General features: G+C 38.7%; 1 protein-coding gene across 3 annotated transcripts in view; it reads right to left on the bottom strand.

Annotated features, from left to right (window-relative positions):
* TAX1BP1 (Tax1 binding protein 1) overlaps positions 1–15765 on the bottom strand; it is a 92926-nt gene that overhangs the window by 14410 nt on the left and 62751 nt on the right. For 2 of the 3 annotated variants that reach the window (XM_019535308.1, XM_019535312.1), the window contains 7 exons: positions 15599–15745; positions 13488–13581; positions 12813–12931; positions 11621–11746; positions 8311–8382; positions 1230–1401; positions 684–835 (listed from right to left, as the gene is read on the bottom strand). In XM_019535308.1, the coding sequence (XP_019390853.1) occupies positions 684–835; positions 1230–1401; positions 8311–8382; positions 11621–11746; positions 12813–12931; positions 13488–13581; positions 15599–15745 (882 nt within the window). The remainder of the gene's footprint in view (positions 1–683; positions 836–1229; positions 1402–8310; positions 8383–11620; positions 11747–12812; positions 12932–13487; positions 13582–15598; positions 15746–15765) is intronic. The other variant, XM_019535321.1, reaches the window with a different exon arrangement.

The following is a 15765-nucleotide window of genomic DNA, read 5'->3' as shown; positions in this document are numbered from 1 at the left end:
AAAAAAAAAAAAAAAATCAAACATTCTTAGAATATATAAAAAGATATGAAATGCTAAAAAAGGAACTTAGCCAGCAATACTACTTTTATCCTGTTTAAGACAACAGACAAATGGCTTTATGTATTTTTTAATAGCTTAAACTGTCTCATAACATTTAAGTATTTCTTTAGATCTCTCTTTTGGAAAGCTGTCTTCATAAATGTATGTTACATTTAACTTTAAAATTTTATTAAAAATGACTGGTATAAAAAGAAATCCATCAAGCTTTTGTCTTCAATTTCAACGAATTCTTCAGACTAGTGAACATTTTTTTAAAGCGCTGCATATGCAGACAACTTTGTGCAATGTTTACCCACACAAATGTAGCTATAGGCTGAAACATCAATTAGTCTCTCTCTTTATATAGTAAAAGCATTAAGAAACTGATGTCAAATAACATTAAGTAATAATATTCAAGAGGTTGCTCTGAATTGGGAAGTATATTTTATCACTTGCTGTACTTTTTTTCCTCTTACCTAATGAGCACTCATTTTTTCAATTAAAAAAAAAAGTTTCATATTTTAGAAATACTTAAGTACATTCGAATTTTTAGCAAATGGGTATATCTAAGCACTTTTCTGTTCTTGGTTATTCACTAGTAAGGGTAGCTACTGGGAAATAAAAGAATGCAAAAGATAACGTACATTGCTGTCCTCGGGGTCTTCCAAACCATCAGGACGACTAAGGTTGCGAGAAGGCTGACTACAGACTACATTGTTTTCCAATTCCCAAGAGGAAGATGTTCTTACAGGTGGCCTTTGGATCTCATCGGGGTAAAAAGCACCATCTGCTCCAACTGAAATAGAAAACAGAAGAACAAAACTCTGAATGCATTTCTGAGCATTCTGTTCAATAGACTTAGAACAGCTATTCAATTTAAATAAAAACTTTAAAATATTTTTAGTTTTGATTTAGTAAAAACAGGAGATCTTGACCAAAAAATAAAATATAAGAACCAGAATCTACAACTAGAACACTGATGTGAATATACAATATTCCACACACCATTTTTGAAAGTCCACCTCAAAGTGATTTGAGCCTATTACAGCCTATTTGTTAATCCAACTGTATCTTATAAACACTGTATAGGTTAACTACTATCTAATCTTCTCTCTAGTCTAAGAAATTGGCATATTTCTTTTGAAACTGTTTAAAAAAAAAAACAGGGAAGAAAATAAATCTTTTCTGACCTCTTGTTTCCTGAGTTACATAAGGATTTCCATACTGCAGTACTGGTAGTCTACTTGGGACTGCAGGAACAGATCCACCGTCCTCTGAATATGGGTTGCGAAAATGCAACATCTGCTGAGAAATCTGTCCTGTGATTCTTCCAGCCTGATTATCTGGTCTCCTTCCAAGTTCCTAAAACAATAAATTTAATTATGCAATCAATCTATAGAGCCATATCAAATGTTCTAAATCTATTAGAAATAAATATTGAGCTGTATTAGAAACATAAGCTCTCTCTAAAAATATTTCAAGTACTATCTGTCTATGTTCTGATCCTCTTTACATCACTTGACTAGGCTGACATATCTGGGAAAAACTCCTGTTTATCTAAAAAAATCCTATTTATCTCCTATTTGTCTCACAGAGAAACACACCAAAGAAAATGCAGAAATCATTCTTAGGCTTGATGTAATACATTCTGCATGCAACACAAGTAAGCAAAAAGTTTTACAAAATATATAATGAGCTGTATTCTTTGCCTGTACATGTGAGTACCTTGGTTGACTTGAATGGACCTACCCTGATTTCACCTAGCTGAAGTTTAATCCCACTGGGATGAAAAGCTCTATCACTTCCATTAAGAGATAAAATAACTTAAGGTGCATAAGCCTTTACTCAACCCATTCCATGAAGAAGAGGAAAGAAAACAGTGCAAACAAAATGGTCCCTGGAAGACGTTATACTTAAGACACGATTGACCAGGGAATCACATCTTAAGTAGTAACCTGACCACCCATTCATTCAATTAGTGACAAGCTAAAACAGGGAATATGCCACAAAGTTATTACACAAAAAATGTGTAACAACTTTGTGGCTGGTACCCACCATGCCAACTTTCTGGCTGGTCCCTGATGAACATATGGTCAGCCCCAAGGGCTCGGATGCGCTCCCTGCTAAAAAGTCCAATATGCTGACTGGGCTTCCAGCCGCAGGAGCACATCAGAGCCATGCCCTCCAAGCACTCCCACAGCTGGAAGTCCCAATCAGATGATCCTGACCCATGCTCCCAGCTGTAGGAGTGCATCTGAGCCAAGGCATGAGGACACCATGAGATCTAATCCCGCAAGTACACATGCCATGCATGCATAGCTTGACAGGAGGCATGATTTTTCAGACTGCAGTTCAGATCCCACCATGCCTTTAACTGAATGTCTACCAGAGGCCAAAGAGTAAGAGTTGCATTTTGCCTTTGCAACAAAGCTAACCCTACTGAATATACCCTTCCATATTTATGAATGGAATAATATACTACAGTAATCACTTGCAAGTGTGCCAGATTAAGCTATTTAAAAAAGGAAGAGAAAGAGTAACTAATCTGTTTTAAAAAGCAGATAAAAATGCCCTACCCAAGTAGGTAACCCATAATTAAACAGAGATTTTCTTTTCTTTAGTCTCATCCCCCTTAAAGGCAAAGTTCTTTTGAGAATTATTTACTGAAATATTATACTGTAAATAAATCAGATTAACACCACAAAATTGTTCCTCAGTTGTTATCCCAATGACTAATGGTCTAATAATGTTGACACTTCCAGCTGTTATTAGTATTAGTATTTGTAATGTAGCGCCTAAAAGCTAAGATCCTCATGTGCTAGGTTCTCTTAAATCTAAAAAAAAACAATGCCCAAAACCCCAGACAGATAGCGAGACAACATTACAAACAATGACAGATTATTGATCAGCATAGTAAACACACCAACAGCCTAACCACTGTTAAACTTTTAGTTGATAATATGAGAAAAAGAGAAGAAGTTAGTTTTCCAATGATTAAAGGAAGATCATCCAAACTGTAAGGGACATGGAAGAAAGTATAAAATGCTGTTTTGAAAATGTAACAAGCAAGCATTTAAAAGTCTAGAATCACAGGCTGAGCTGAGGGAGAAGCTGACATCAGCTGTGAATGAGCTATTATGTACAATGGGGAAAGGCTGGGGGGGGGGTGGAAAAAAATCGAGACAAGTCATTTATGTTAGATAACATAGAGTAGTGAGAGTCAGCAGAGGAATGCAAAAAGAAAAGAGCAACACGATCAAAGCGACAGGTTAGGCAGCTGATCTTTTCAGCAACATTTTGGGAAGACAGAAATGAAGTAAGACTGCATGTACTATGGCCAGAAAAAGGAGAGAAGTTACCAAGATAAAAAATGAGTAACTACACAAGCATTTTACTTGCATGGACAGACAAGAAAAGATACATTTTAGAGAAAACACACAGAAAGACTATGCAAGACTCAGATGTGGCCTGAAAAGTACAGACCTAAAAAGAGGGATGAGTTGAAAACGATAATCCTAGTCACCCTCCTCCCCACCCTTCCATAAATAAGCAGGAAAGAAATTTTGACACCTGCAGTCCAGGAAAGCTTTGTGAATACAACAATAAAATCATTATGCATTTCACAACTGTAAATCAGTGCACTGATATGGTTTAAAGGCTGAGTTTTTTTGTAATTTTAAAAAATAGTTCAATTTTCTTTGTTTATAACCACCTTATAAAACCTGAAATTAAAACATTTCCTTCCAGAATTTCTCATCTTGAATGGGGAAAAACACACACACACACACACATATATATATATATATAGGTTTGTACGGGTATGCGAAACGGACCATATTCAATTCAGATTTGGCCCGAATTGAGTACAGTGATGTGATTCGAATCACTGATTCGCATCACTGTTCCGATTCGATTTGGCTGAATCTGAAGATTCAATACCAATTCAGAGAATCAGCAATTCGGCTATAGACAAAGTTTTATTTTTATTTATTTATTTATTTTTACATACCTTGAGGTACCAGGCATGGCTCATGAATGCTGCATGGAGTGTCCCAAAGGAGCATGGGGGGGCCCCCTGCGTACTCATGGCAGCCAACCTGGAAGTGGACCAGAGGTACTTCCGGTCCACTTCTGGGTCCACCGCCAAGACCATAGGGGTGGTGGGGGGCCTTGCCCCCCCAGCGATTGGCCATGGGGGGAACCCTGGGTGCCCCCCCCAGACCCAGGAGACACCAGTCGCTGACTGAGGGGGGGGGGGCTCCCCCACACGCTCCCTGGCAGACTCAGAATTGTTTCTAGTCCACTTTCAGGTCTGCTGCTGAGAGCACGTGCTCCTGTAGGACACTCTATCCGCCCCACCATCTCAGCATTCACAAGCAGCCTAGTACCTTGAGGCATGTAGAAAAAACATTTTAAAGCTGTGTCTATGTCTGAATCATCAAATTTTTCCAAATCTCTCCAAATCAATTGAGAGAAATTAAAGGGTCTCCCTGATTCAATTCGGATTTGGAGATTTGGCCACCGAATTGGGCTGATTCTCTGCCGAATCAGTGACTGAAGCTTCCTACAGCTCTACTGATTTGTTATTTATAAAGATGTTCACTTGTGCCAGGTTGTATTAAAGAATGTGTTTTATACACTTATCTTGCAGGAGTGATATATATAAAGATTACTTGATGCACAAGTCCATTAGTAGTTGTTAAACACAACAGTTAAGGATATAGCTTCAAGCTCAGGACATACCAAAGCCTCTGACTGCTGGCAGCTAGGAGGTCATGACAGGAAATGGACTCTTTTCCTCTGTAGAGACAGTACAGTGAGCTGATAGATCTTTGATCTAATCCAATATGGCCGTTATTACTTCCTAAAGCTTCAGTTCATACTCTAAGCACAAAATGAATTTTGTGGGAATTTAGTAATAGAGGTACTAACTAGAGTATTAAAGATTTTGCCAAGAGGGCAAGAGCTCTGTAAAATTTTCATATAGTTACAACTCACTAAAATCTGGCTTATAGGCTCTCTCTGAAGAAACTGCAGTGTAATTAACCTGAATTATTGCTTGTTCTCAGTAAGTCAGAGCAGTACAATACTACTACATAAATCTAAGGCAACAGTTCAGATGATTCATAACTGGAGTCACTGTGCCAGGTATAATTCAACAAATCAACATTCCTCTTCAGCTGAGTTACAGGTAGGTAGGTACAATTCTAAGAAGGTCAGCTCCTGTATTGGTGCTATAAGACAACTAAGCAGGAACAACCTATGGAGTCAATTTCACCACTAAGGGCATCAACACTTGCACTAGTATATGCACCTGCTGAATATTACTGTCAAGCATGGCGATGCAGTAGCCACACCAGGAAACTAAGCAATGAGAACAGTACTGTAGTATGTAGCATACTTCTGTCGACATGCTACCAATACCATCAGGGACACTATCTCCCCAACTAAGAAGACAGAAGGCAACTCTTGGGCTCAGTGTGCCCAACAAAGCCAGGAGTACCTGCTTCATGAAGTCTTGGAGTAACCAGTACATACACGACTAAAGTCAAAGACCTCATTCAAGGAGAGGCAGGTACTGTTGCAAGAGTGTAGAAGTGGGAACAGCAGCCTATAAGCACTTAAAGAAGTGGGATGAGACTGATTTTCATTTCAAATGCTTCCTAAGTACCCCTATCTACCCGGGTATGAGCTCCCTTGCAACTTATGGACTCAACTAAACAGGATTCACTCTGGAGCTGGATGCTTTAATGCTACACTATAAGATTAGTTTAAAGGACAGTCCAATATGTGAGTGTGGTGATGCACCCACAGACTGCTGACCACCTCCTCACATATGCAACAAATCTGTGGATGAGGACTTGGCAACTGTCAACAATAAAGCAGCTGTATGGCTCTGCCATACTAAATGATGTATAGAGAGGGAAATGAAGTATATGAGAGAAGAAACTGAGTTACATTCACATTGTGTTCCACTAGTGGGTCAAGTAGAAGATGGTGTATACATCAAGATTCCTCAGACTTAGGATATATACAACAAACGGGATGGTAAATTTTAAAAAGTAATTCGTAAAGTGATTTTAAAAAGAGTATAGTCTTTAAAAGCATAAAGACAGTATTAAAATTTTCTTTGGATTTCTTGCTTAATATTCACGAAAGGCATTAAAATACTTAAAAAAAATACATAAATCAACTTCTTTTCTAGGCAGCTTCCCACAGCAAGCTCCTTTGATTCTATGGCCTGAAGCCTAGCTTCTTTTGGTGGAATGCCATAAGAGCATGAACATCTGGCTGCTAACCAACTCCAAAGGTATTGCAAACTCAACCAAGTGGCAGCCCACTTCAAGGACTTGCAGTCTTTGCCCACATCTTGCCCTCAAAACAGAGAAGAGAGTGCACTGAAGGAGGGAAAAGGAGAGAAATCCCAGCCTACCACCTATTTTACCCTGAAAAGACTTGCAACTTCTGCAGAAGGATCTGTGGCTAAAGGACTGGACTCCTAAGTCACTTCAAGACCTACCTACCAATAAGTTGTGGTGGTAATACAGGGCCCACTAACTTTGAGTTAAATTTCATATAACAAAATGCAAGGATTACTGGAATAATGAAGTACTCCAAAATTTAATGAAACTGCAAAGTTTCTGTTTTGAAATGTGTATGGCTTGTGTTTGTAAACCCTTAATCATTGTTCCTGGTTGCATACTGAGCTACTAATAAAAGCTTGAACCAGTGTCCCATATTCTTACAGATTTCTTCTGCAATACGAATTTTTCTGTACTGAAAATATGGCAGTATATACTACTATAATTCCAGCATCGCCCAAGATTAAAAATAGAATGCAGATCAGAGTCTTTTTAAAGGTGCTGTAAAACAGTCTTTGCCATAAACTGGACAGTTAGGATAGGGAGCAATTTAAAAAAAAAGGAGGGAAAAAATATCAAAGGCTATACAAGTATGTAAATAAAATAGAAACTAAGTAATTTTATAGGTTTGAAGAGATTGCAAATGAACATTTTCAGCATGCTATGTTTAGTGACATTTATAAACAAACACTGATAATGGAATATAAATTGAAAAGTTGTTTATTGTACTGTACTTAACCTTTTAAATCATGGTTCCAGTCTAGCAGAGCACTTTGATTCTTCCATAGAATCGTGTCTAGCAAATTTATAGATATTTACATTACAAGCTTTTATAAGCTTCATACAATATTATTACAGTTGCACTTCTCCTTATGTATGCTGTTTAAATTATACCCTCCAGCTAAACAGTTTTACAAAATCCTGACTTCTACTTAAGCTTTCCTACGAATCAGAAAAATACGGTACAGATGCATTTAAAAAAAAAGAATTCCATCCAAGCATTCTGTTATTCCTTTGTTATGGAAAATGCAATACACAATAGTTAATCTCTGATATTTCAGAGCCTGCAAACCTCAAAAGCACTTAGGCTGACTTTTTTTTTTTTTTTTAATCAGTCAATTATTTATTTTTATTTGCCAACTATTTTAGTATATACTGAAACTACTGTGGATGTAGCTAGGTTGAATACGTGCCTTCTTCAGCACTGTTCATACAACACACTATTCCTTTTTTTTAAAAAAAAATATTAACTCTCACTTTTCACGAAGCCATGCAATCTCCATGAATAAAACACTGTAATGCATGAAAAAAATATATACATGAAAAGCTTTCAGGTAGCAGCCAAAAAATGCAACAGAACATTATCTTTAATATTTTGGCAGAGCTCTCTTTAATCAGACAAGTTCTGCATTTGATTAGAAATCCAACTCTCTCAAATGAAAATTAATTTTCAAGCACGTATTTGAAAATCTGTTACAGTTTTGTACATCTTAATTCCCTCATGGATGAGGAACTGTTTACTGTTTTAGCTGCAATTAAGTAACCTTTGTTACATCTGTAAGTCTGTTTCCTACTTGGCTATTTGTAGTAATTGGGGAAAGCCATACGGATGTGACAGAATGAGTCTATCTTTACCTGTATATAACAAAATAGGACAAAACTAGAAAGTTTAAACAAATATTTATGGATATAATGAATTATGAAACTATACCTGAATGCCTCACTATTCTTTTGAGATATCAAACTAGAATTCTACATATATTGCAAAAAAAAGTTCACTTATTTTTGGTGAATTTTAAAAATTACTTTTACACGTTTCATGGAATCCCCACATAAACAAATGGGTCTTTTTAAAGCAAATTAATATAACCACTAATCCACTGGATGTAACACATTATTCCCACAGTACCTTCTCACTAGCGAGGACTTCCAAATGCGATGCCAGCTCTTTTATTTCTCTTTCTTGTTCTGCCAATTGGGCCTACATGTAAAAAATTTGAACCACTCAATTACTGGATACAATTTCCCCAGCTATTACTTTATATTTACACACCCACACCACTTAGTAATTTTAAGCCATATTTGTATCAGATTTTTTTTATTCACACGATAACATTTAAACTACTAGTATTATTACAAATACTTAAAAAATAGCAATATTTTGCTACATCTCTAATATGTTCATTTGGCTGCATTAAGTTTAAATCAGTGAGAGTGGACCAAAGAGACTTATTGTTGTCCCTCAGACACAGGACTAGGGAAAATGCAGCATTCAGGAAAACAGTAGGAAAAGCAGTGCACTGAAGATAATGGCATGAAGCACATCACTCCCTGGAAGGACTTTAGAAGTCTTACCCCTCAATGTGCAATATGTAGTCAAATACAAGATGACGTCCCCACACTCCCAATCACCATGGGCGGGGGGGAAGAGGAGGAGGGCTCCTCTTTCGAGGAGATTCAAGGGGTAGAAGGTGGCTCAGCTCTGGCTCTGGGCCCAGGCTCAGGGTCAATGCCAGAGCCATGCCACTGCCTGCTCTGAACCAGGGTGGCTCATGTGGTAGGGGAGGAGGCAAGTGGCAATGGGGGAGAGGGTAGTGCTGGGGAGACCACACAGCCTGCCCTCCTCCCCGCCCTGCTTACCTTCAGCTCCAGACCCAATCCAGACACTCCCAGAGATGCTGTAACTGCTTATCCCTAGCTGAGCCAGGCTTATCCCTAGCCAAGGCCACCACCTCTGCTGACTGCCCTAGAGGCAGACACGCCACTCAAAAGTTAAGCAGTGTAGGGGAGCAGGGCAGCAGTCTGGCCTCTTGCCCACATGCCATTGCTTTGCATGGAAGATTTTAAGATAACTCTCCAATAATTACATTCTATGCATAGAAAAATTGAAACAAATTTATAATTTTCCATGTGTAGAATTAACTACTGAAGAGTGATCTTAAATACAAAGTTGTCTAGGATTTGGGCGAATACAGTAGTTCTTTGTAAGCCTGCATCCAATTTCCCACTTGCGTGGGTTCAAAAATGGTATGTTGTTTAGAATGAAGTCAAACAGATGTCAGGCTTGTGTGGGTCAAGAGTTAAGCACTGGTGATAACACTCAGACTCTTCCATAGACTCAACAGTTCCACATAAACTTCATTGTGAGAAACAAAGAAACCCCCTATTTTTTCCCCTTAAAAGATTCTTATTAAAATTCCCTGTTCCACAGGGCTCTACTTTTTGCCTTTGTCTGTTTGACAAAAAATAACTGAAAAGGAAAAGCATTAGTCAGTTCTTTCAGGCTTCTTTCTTGGTTTCAGACAAAATTAAAAACATTAACTTTGATCTAGAAAGACTCATAGGATTTGGATGCCAGCTACCTGAGAGACTTCACCTTGCACACTCCTGTCATCTGAACACAGCCTGGGCATCTGGGCTAACAGTATGTAGTTTAAAATATCTAAACGTTGGTGGTCAAGTGATTCCTGGAAAAAGCCCTCATTTCTTGAATTCTGTCCTCCACTTGGTCCAACAGAAAGAAAACCAACTTCCAAGCAAAGTGATGCTGGCTCCTAACAGGGGATCTTTAAGACAAGGCTAGACAGTCATCTTGCTGGGGTTTTGACCTCAGTACTCTTTCCTGCCATGGCAGGGGGTTGGACTTGATGATCTGCTCAGGTCCCTTCTGACTCTAGTAACTATGAAACTATTAAGATCTACTGACCTTGATACAAGTGCCATTTTTTCCTCAATGTATTTTCCAGGGGAAGAATGAGTTTGGATGTAGGGGCCAGGTCCAGTGTTATTTGGGCAACGTTCTTTCATTTCTGTTGTTTAGGTTCAAAATTACATGTTTCTTATTATGGATGACCAGTGATACTTAAAGATATTTGAGATGATGTAATTCAGGGGTGGCCGAGCTGTGGTGCACTTGTCACACGCAACATGGGCAACCTCTGTGTGAGACACACAGGAGAGCAGAAAAGCACAATGGCAGACAGGGCACAGAGCAGAAAGCAGAGCAGCAGACCAAGCAAGAAGTACAGGATGGGGAGTTTAAAGCAAAGCTGCGGACCGGAAAAGGGAAAGGGATCCAAGTGACACTAAGAGGGTATGGGGCTTAATTTGTGGCATACATGCCAAAAAGGCTGGCCCCCACTGGTATAATTTAAAAAGTAAAGCAAATAAAATCAATTGTCTCCCTGAAAAAAAAGTTATTCATTTCCAATTAACAGAAATAACTAAACAAGAAATAACCACACACCCCTCAATGTTTTTTTTTTAAATAAGAGCTCTTAAAATGGGGAAAACCAAACATCTTTGACTTCCAAGGCAGCGCTCATGCAATCTTTGTTATTCTACAACTTGCTTTAACACCATTCCATATTTTTAAAAGAAAAATCTGCTGAGTAATTGTCAACTAGGAAAGCGTGCTCTTAGGAAATACTTAGATTTAGCCCATTTTCGGAAGCAGTGATACAGAGAAAGGTAGCACTGCTATTCAATGCGAGCCAACTGCACATTTAAGACTAGCTAGCTGACAAAAGGTATGACAATTTGCTGTTCAGAAATGCTTCATTTCTGATTCTTTCCACATGTTTATCCAACCAGCCATTTCAAAATAAATATTAACAACATGAATCATACAATGCCAAGATTAAGCTATGAGGCCTAGCCAAACCTAATCTGTCAGTTATGCTCAACTGTCTGATGATCTGAGACTAAGAAAATAACAGTTGAGATCCCCCAAATTAAATCCATTGTTAATACAAGAACAGCTATGAGCATGTCATAACTTAGAGAGGGACACACCTAAATTGGTTAAAAAATGCACTGAGTATGCATCATGAACTAGAAATACAGCATTACAAAGCTATATGAAAATTTTCAACATATATTCTATGCCCATCACTGTTACTGTGAATAAGAAGGATGCAGAACTACAACTACTTTTCATCCCAAAGTCATAATTTTGATGTCTATATGCCCAATATTATCAAGAGCTATCTCTTAACAACACATTTACAAGGTCTGCTTAGTCTTCTCATATATTGTACTTAAGTATTAAATAAGTTTGTTATTTCCAAAGTGCAAAAAGGATTTTCACTTTATAGCAACAATATATTTTGTGCTTTCCCCTATTTAAGATTGTATTTGTTATCAGAATTATAAATAACCTAGCTACTAGAGCACAGGGTACCATTCATCATTATAACAAACAATAGCCAATAATTTACTTTATACTGGTCCTCCACTGCAGCTAGTTGTAGCTTCATACTCTCGCTGATTTTCACTTGATCCTTCCATTTCAGTTCCAGTTTAGCCAGTTCATCAGCATAAACACTGCATTTCATCTTCTCATCCTGGAGTAGTATAAAGTTGTTCATGATAAATTGCTCAGTTTTACAAGCCCAGGGATTTTTTTTTAAACTTCCAAACCATGCTCAGTGCTTTCTAGGAAAAGAACACTGTCAAATGGCTTCTTAGTGATTTACCCAACCTAGTGAGCCTTTACCTAACTGGTAAGATTTGAAAAGGATAAGGGTATTGAGGATTTCAGAAATAAGGTTCAATTTTTATTTCCTTGAGTCTTCAACAATCTGCTCTTCCTCCTTCTATTGATCTGTTCCTGCTGCTCTATTTAAAACACAATCCCACTTGTTCTTCAAATTACGCTGCCAGGTGTCTTACCACCACAAAAAAAAAAATCTCACTCCAGAAAACTTTGCAGTCACTCAAAAGTGGTTTTCATCCAAAAGGAAGGACAAAGGCAAAGCTTCCTTTAAAGCAGGGGTCGGGCAACCCATGCTACACATAGCACAATAGCACAGGCAGCTACTGCATGTTCCATGTGTGCCCTGGATGCTCAGTAAAGGGAGGCACGGAAATGGAGCAGAATGCTCCATAGAGCCATCCACAAAAAGGTTAGCTACCACTACTTTAAAGCATCCATGCAACTCAGATCAGCAAAAGTTTGGAATATACCAGAACAAATGCCCTCCCCACAAAGGAAGTCACAAATGCAGTGGTAGAGCAGGTGTCACTTCATGGCACGCTGGCATGATACCTTTCTGACAGCAAGAAAAATGATGACAAGCTAAATGAGTTAATGACAATAGGCAACTATTCCTTCTAAAGACTGCACTGAAAGCTCCCAACCACGGGAGAAATTCAGCTTATAACTTTATCATTCTTGCTGTTCTGATACCTTACTTTAAAAGACTTAATGGATTACGCATAGTTAAGATACTGCGGCAGTGAGATTCTATCATAAGGATATCTGCTTAGTGATCACTTTCTACTATAATCATGTTCTGTTGCATGAATGAACATTAAAGGAACACAGATGGGAAGCCAAGTACTTTTGTTTTTCAAATATATTCCCTGTAGTTACTTTTGTTTAACTTTCCAAAGTAGCCCTTCACTTACTGTCAACATTTGCTTGCATTTCTTATACTTCTCTGCTTTCTCAGCAATTTCTTTGCTCATTTCACGCACCTGCTCCTTTACAATGATCTCCGAAACTATATCAGATGAAGTGGGGCTAACTGCAAATATTGAAGAAAAAAATAAACAGGGATATTGATTCTTAGGTTTATAAATTAACTCTGCAATCCAAGGGTGACTAAAGGACTAACAGGTAAAATTATATCAATGGTCAATTTTGACAATGCGGCCCAGAAACAAATTTGCACATGCTGGACATATCACCCCATTTTTATCCAAGCAAAAGCACTCTCAGACCAGTTATATACTGTGCATAACTAAACTGTGCAATCTGTGTATAGCTAAACAAAATTCATCTTGACAATTAACATGACTAAACACCAGTTCACTGCTCAATCCTGTGAATGGTACATATGTATCTGAACTCATTTAAGTCAACTTAATGGGATTATTTGAGAGCAAGCATTTGCAACTACAGGTTCATAAACCAGCATTCATATGTCTAATCAGTGTCTTCTGCTTTCTTTAAATTAACAGAAACACTAACACCTAGTTCATACCTGCAAGAAATCTCTTAGGAGATTACATTACAAATAATACCTTTTTTTTAAAGCCAATATGAATAGAAATGACAAAAAAAGTTTAAGTTGTTGATACCTGGAGATGTGGGCAAGTTTTTATCTTTAATGACGGCAGTAGCTGTCTCACTGTTTGACGAATCTGTCATTTTCTGATGGTTCCCTGCAATTTTCTTCATAAAAAGAAATTTTTTTGGTATTTTATTAAAGGAAATTTTCAAATCAATAATATATTGCAAACTGCTTTAATAATTATGCTACTGTTCAAAACACTATATGCTATAATTTAACTTAGTTTCCTGTTTTTCTAGGGGGTGGAAAACTATATATTAGCAATCATTGTGGGATGGGATGAGATGGGATGGGATGTGAAAGGAAGGGGAAAAAAGGAGGAGAAGGGGAAGAAGGAAAGCAAGCAATTTATTTCTAGCAGTATTTTTGTTACCAAGAATGGACTTGATATAGTTGCTGGCAACAAAGAAATACAAGAATTAAGAAAATACACCTTGAATTAGTCACGCTACAATTAACACTCTGAAGTCTGATATATGTTTAGATTATGACATTATACACAACACTGCCATATTTCAAAGAAAAAGTCTTGAAAACACAGCAATTATAAAAGTTAACTTGTAACTATATTCAAAGCTATTACAGCGCTCTTTCATTCTAGAAAATCAGAATGATTTGTTATGCTTGAAACAAGGAGATTTAAATGTAATAGTTCCCTTGAAACTTAAATTTACATTACTAGCTAGTGAAACATCACTAAAAGAAAGATCTCTGAAACTATAATTCACATTAAAAAAAGACAGTTGGGCTGGCAGCATGCAAGATATAGATCATATACTGTCACCACAAATTGATGACAGGCATATGATTAGACAACAACCACAGACCTCATGAGTTAACATCTCATTTACCATTAACCTTCTGGATAATAAGCAGGGATCCAAGCTTTCTGTTTCCCATCTGGCTGGCTGGCAGGGAGGGGGAGCTCACACACTATGGCTGCCACCGCACTGCCGCTGCTGCCCTGTGACTGGCCACATAGCTCTACAAGCAAGTAGCGGCACAGGGTAGTGGTGGCCGCCACGTGCAAGCCCCCACCACTGGCTGGCTGGCACGCAGCCGCCACCAGACCCCGCTGGCTCCACAGGCAAGCGGCAGTGCAGGGTGGTGGCGGATGGGTGCCTGCCAGCTGGCGGGGAAGGGGCTTGCAGACAACGGCCACCATCACCCTGCACCACGACTTGCCTATGGAGCCGTGCAGCCAGCTGAGGGAAGGTAGTGTGGGGCACAGAGGCAAACGCTGTGTGCAAACTTCCCCAGCCAACCGGCTAGCATATGTGCAGCCTGTAGAGGGACACCCCTGCCCTCGCCCCACAAGCCCTGTTCCTGGAAGCAGGCACAGGGAGATGCTTCCTGCCCTGCTTCTCAATCTGCACCTCCCCACCCCATCCCTTTCCCCCACCCCTTCCCTATACACACACTTACCAGCTGGGGTGGGCGAGTGTCAGTGTCTGTGTCTGCATGTCTGTTCCTGCATGTGAGGGGTGGAGGGGGGAGTAAGACGCACCAGCAAGGCTGAGGAGGCTGGGTGGCGGAGAGCAAGGGGCACCAGCAGCACCAGGTGGGGCTGTGGGTGGCCTTTAGTTTTAATCACAAATTTTGGGGCTTATCAGAGAATTCACTTTTTGAATCAGAGAATCTGTGATCTTTAATCAGGAAAACCAGGATCCATGACAAGGCAGGGTCAACAGGAAGTTGCAAAGCTAAATAAAAGGAGCAGTAGGAAAAATAGATGCAGATACCTTATTTTAAACCTTGTTCTGCACCCTTTATAATTCCCTGAAAGTTCTTCTCCTCTCCCGTGCCTCCCCTCCCAGGAGTTGAATACAAGGAAGAAACACACACTATAAGGGTTTTTAATTTATTTTACAGCCTAGAAGAAAAAGGGAACTGAGACAGGGATCTCTGCCTTTAGTAGCATTATACATACACAAAATCTAGGACCCCATGCTCATCGTCAAGTATAATAGATGTAAATGGACACGAAGGAAAATGCTGAATTTAGAATACTATTATCACAGTGTTCTAATTATTTTAAATGCACTATTCTTTACAAACAAGCAAACCAAATAAACATTGAAAGTTCACAAATGGCAATGACTCCTCAGTTTTACTTACTATCTGCTCTGTAAGTTTATTCACTTGTTTCTGGAGCTTTTGACATTCTTTGAATTTTTCCTTGTAATGATCAGCAGCCATCTGTAGGCGAAGTTTCAGATCCTCAACCTCTCTGCGCAGTTCTTGCTCTACTGTGTTTGAAGTTTCCTTTAAAAAAAAAAAAAAAA

The sequence above is a fragment of the Crocodylus porosus genome, unplaced genomic scaffold (assembly GCF_001723895.1).
Source record: "Crocodylus porosus isolate Cpor-Errol unplaced genomic scaffold, CroPor_comp1, whole genome shotgun sequence".
Classification (NCBI taxonomy): domain Eukaryota; kingdom Metazoa; phylum Chordata; order Crocodylia; family Crocodylidae; genus Crocodylus; species Crocodylus porosus.
Note: the sequence above shows the minus strand (reverse complement) of the source record. Positions and strands in the feature narration are given on the sequence as shown.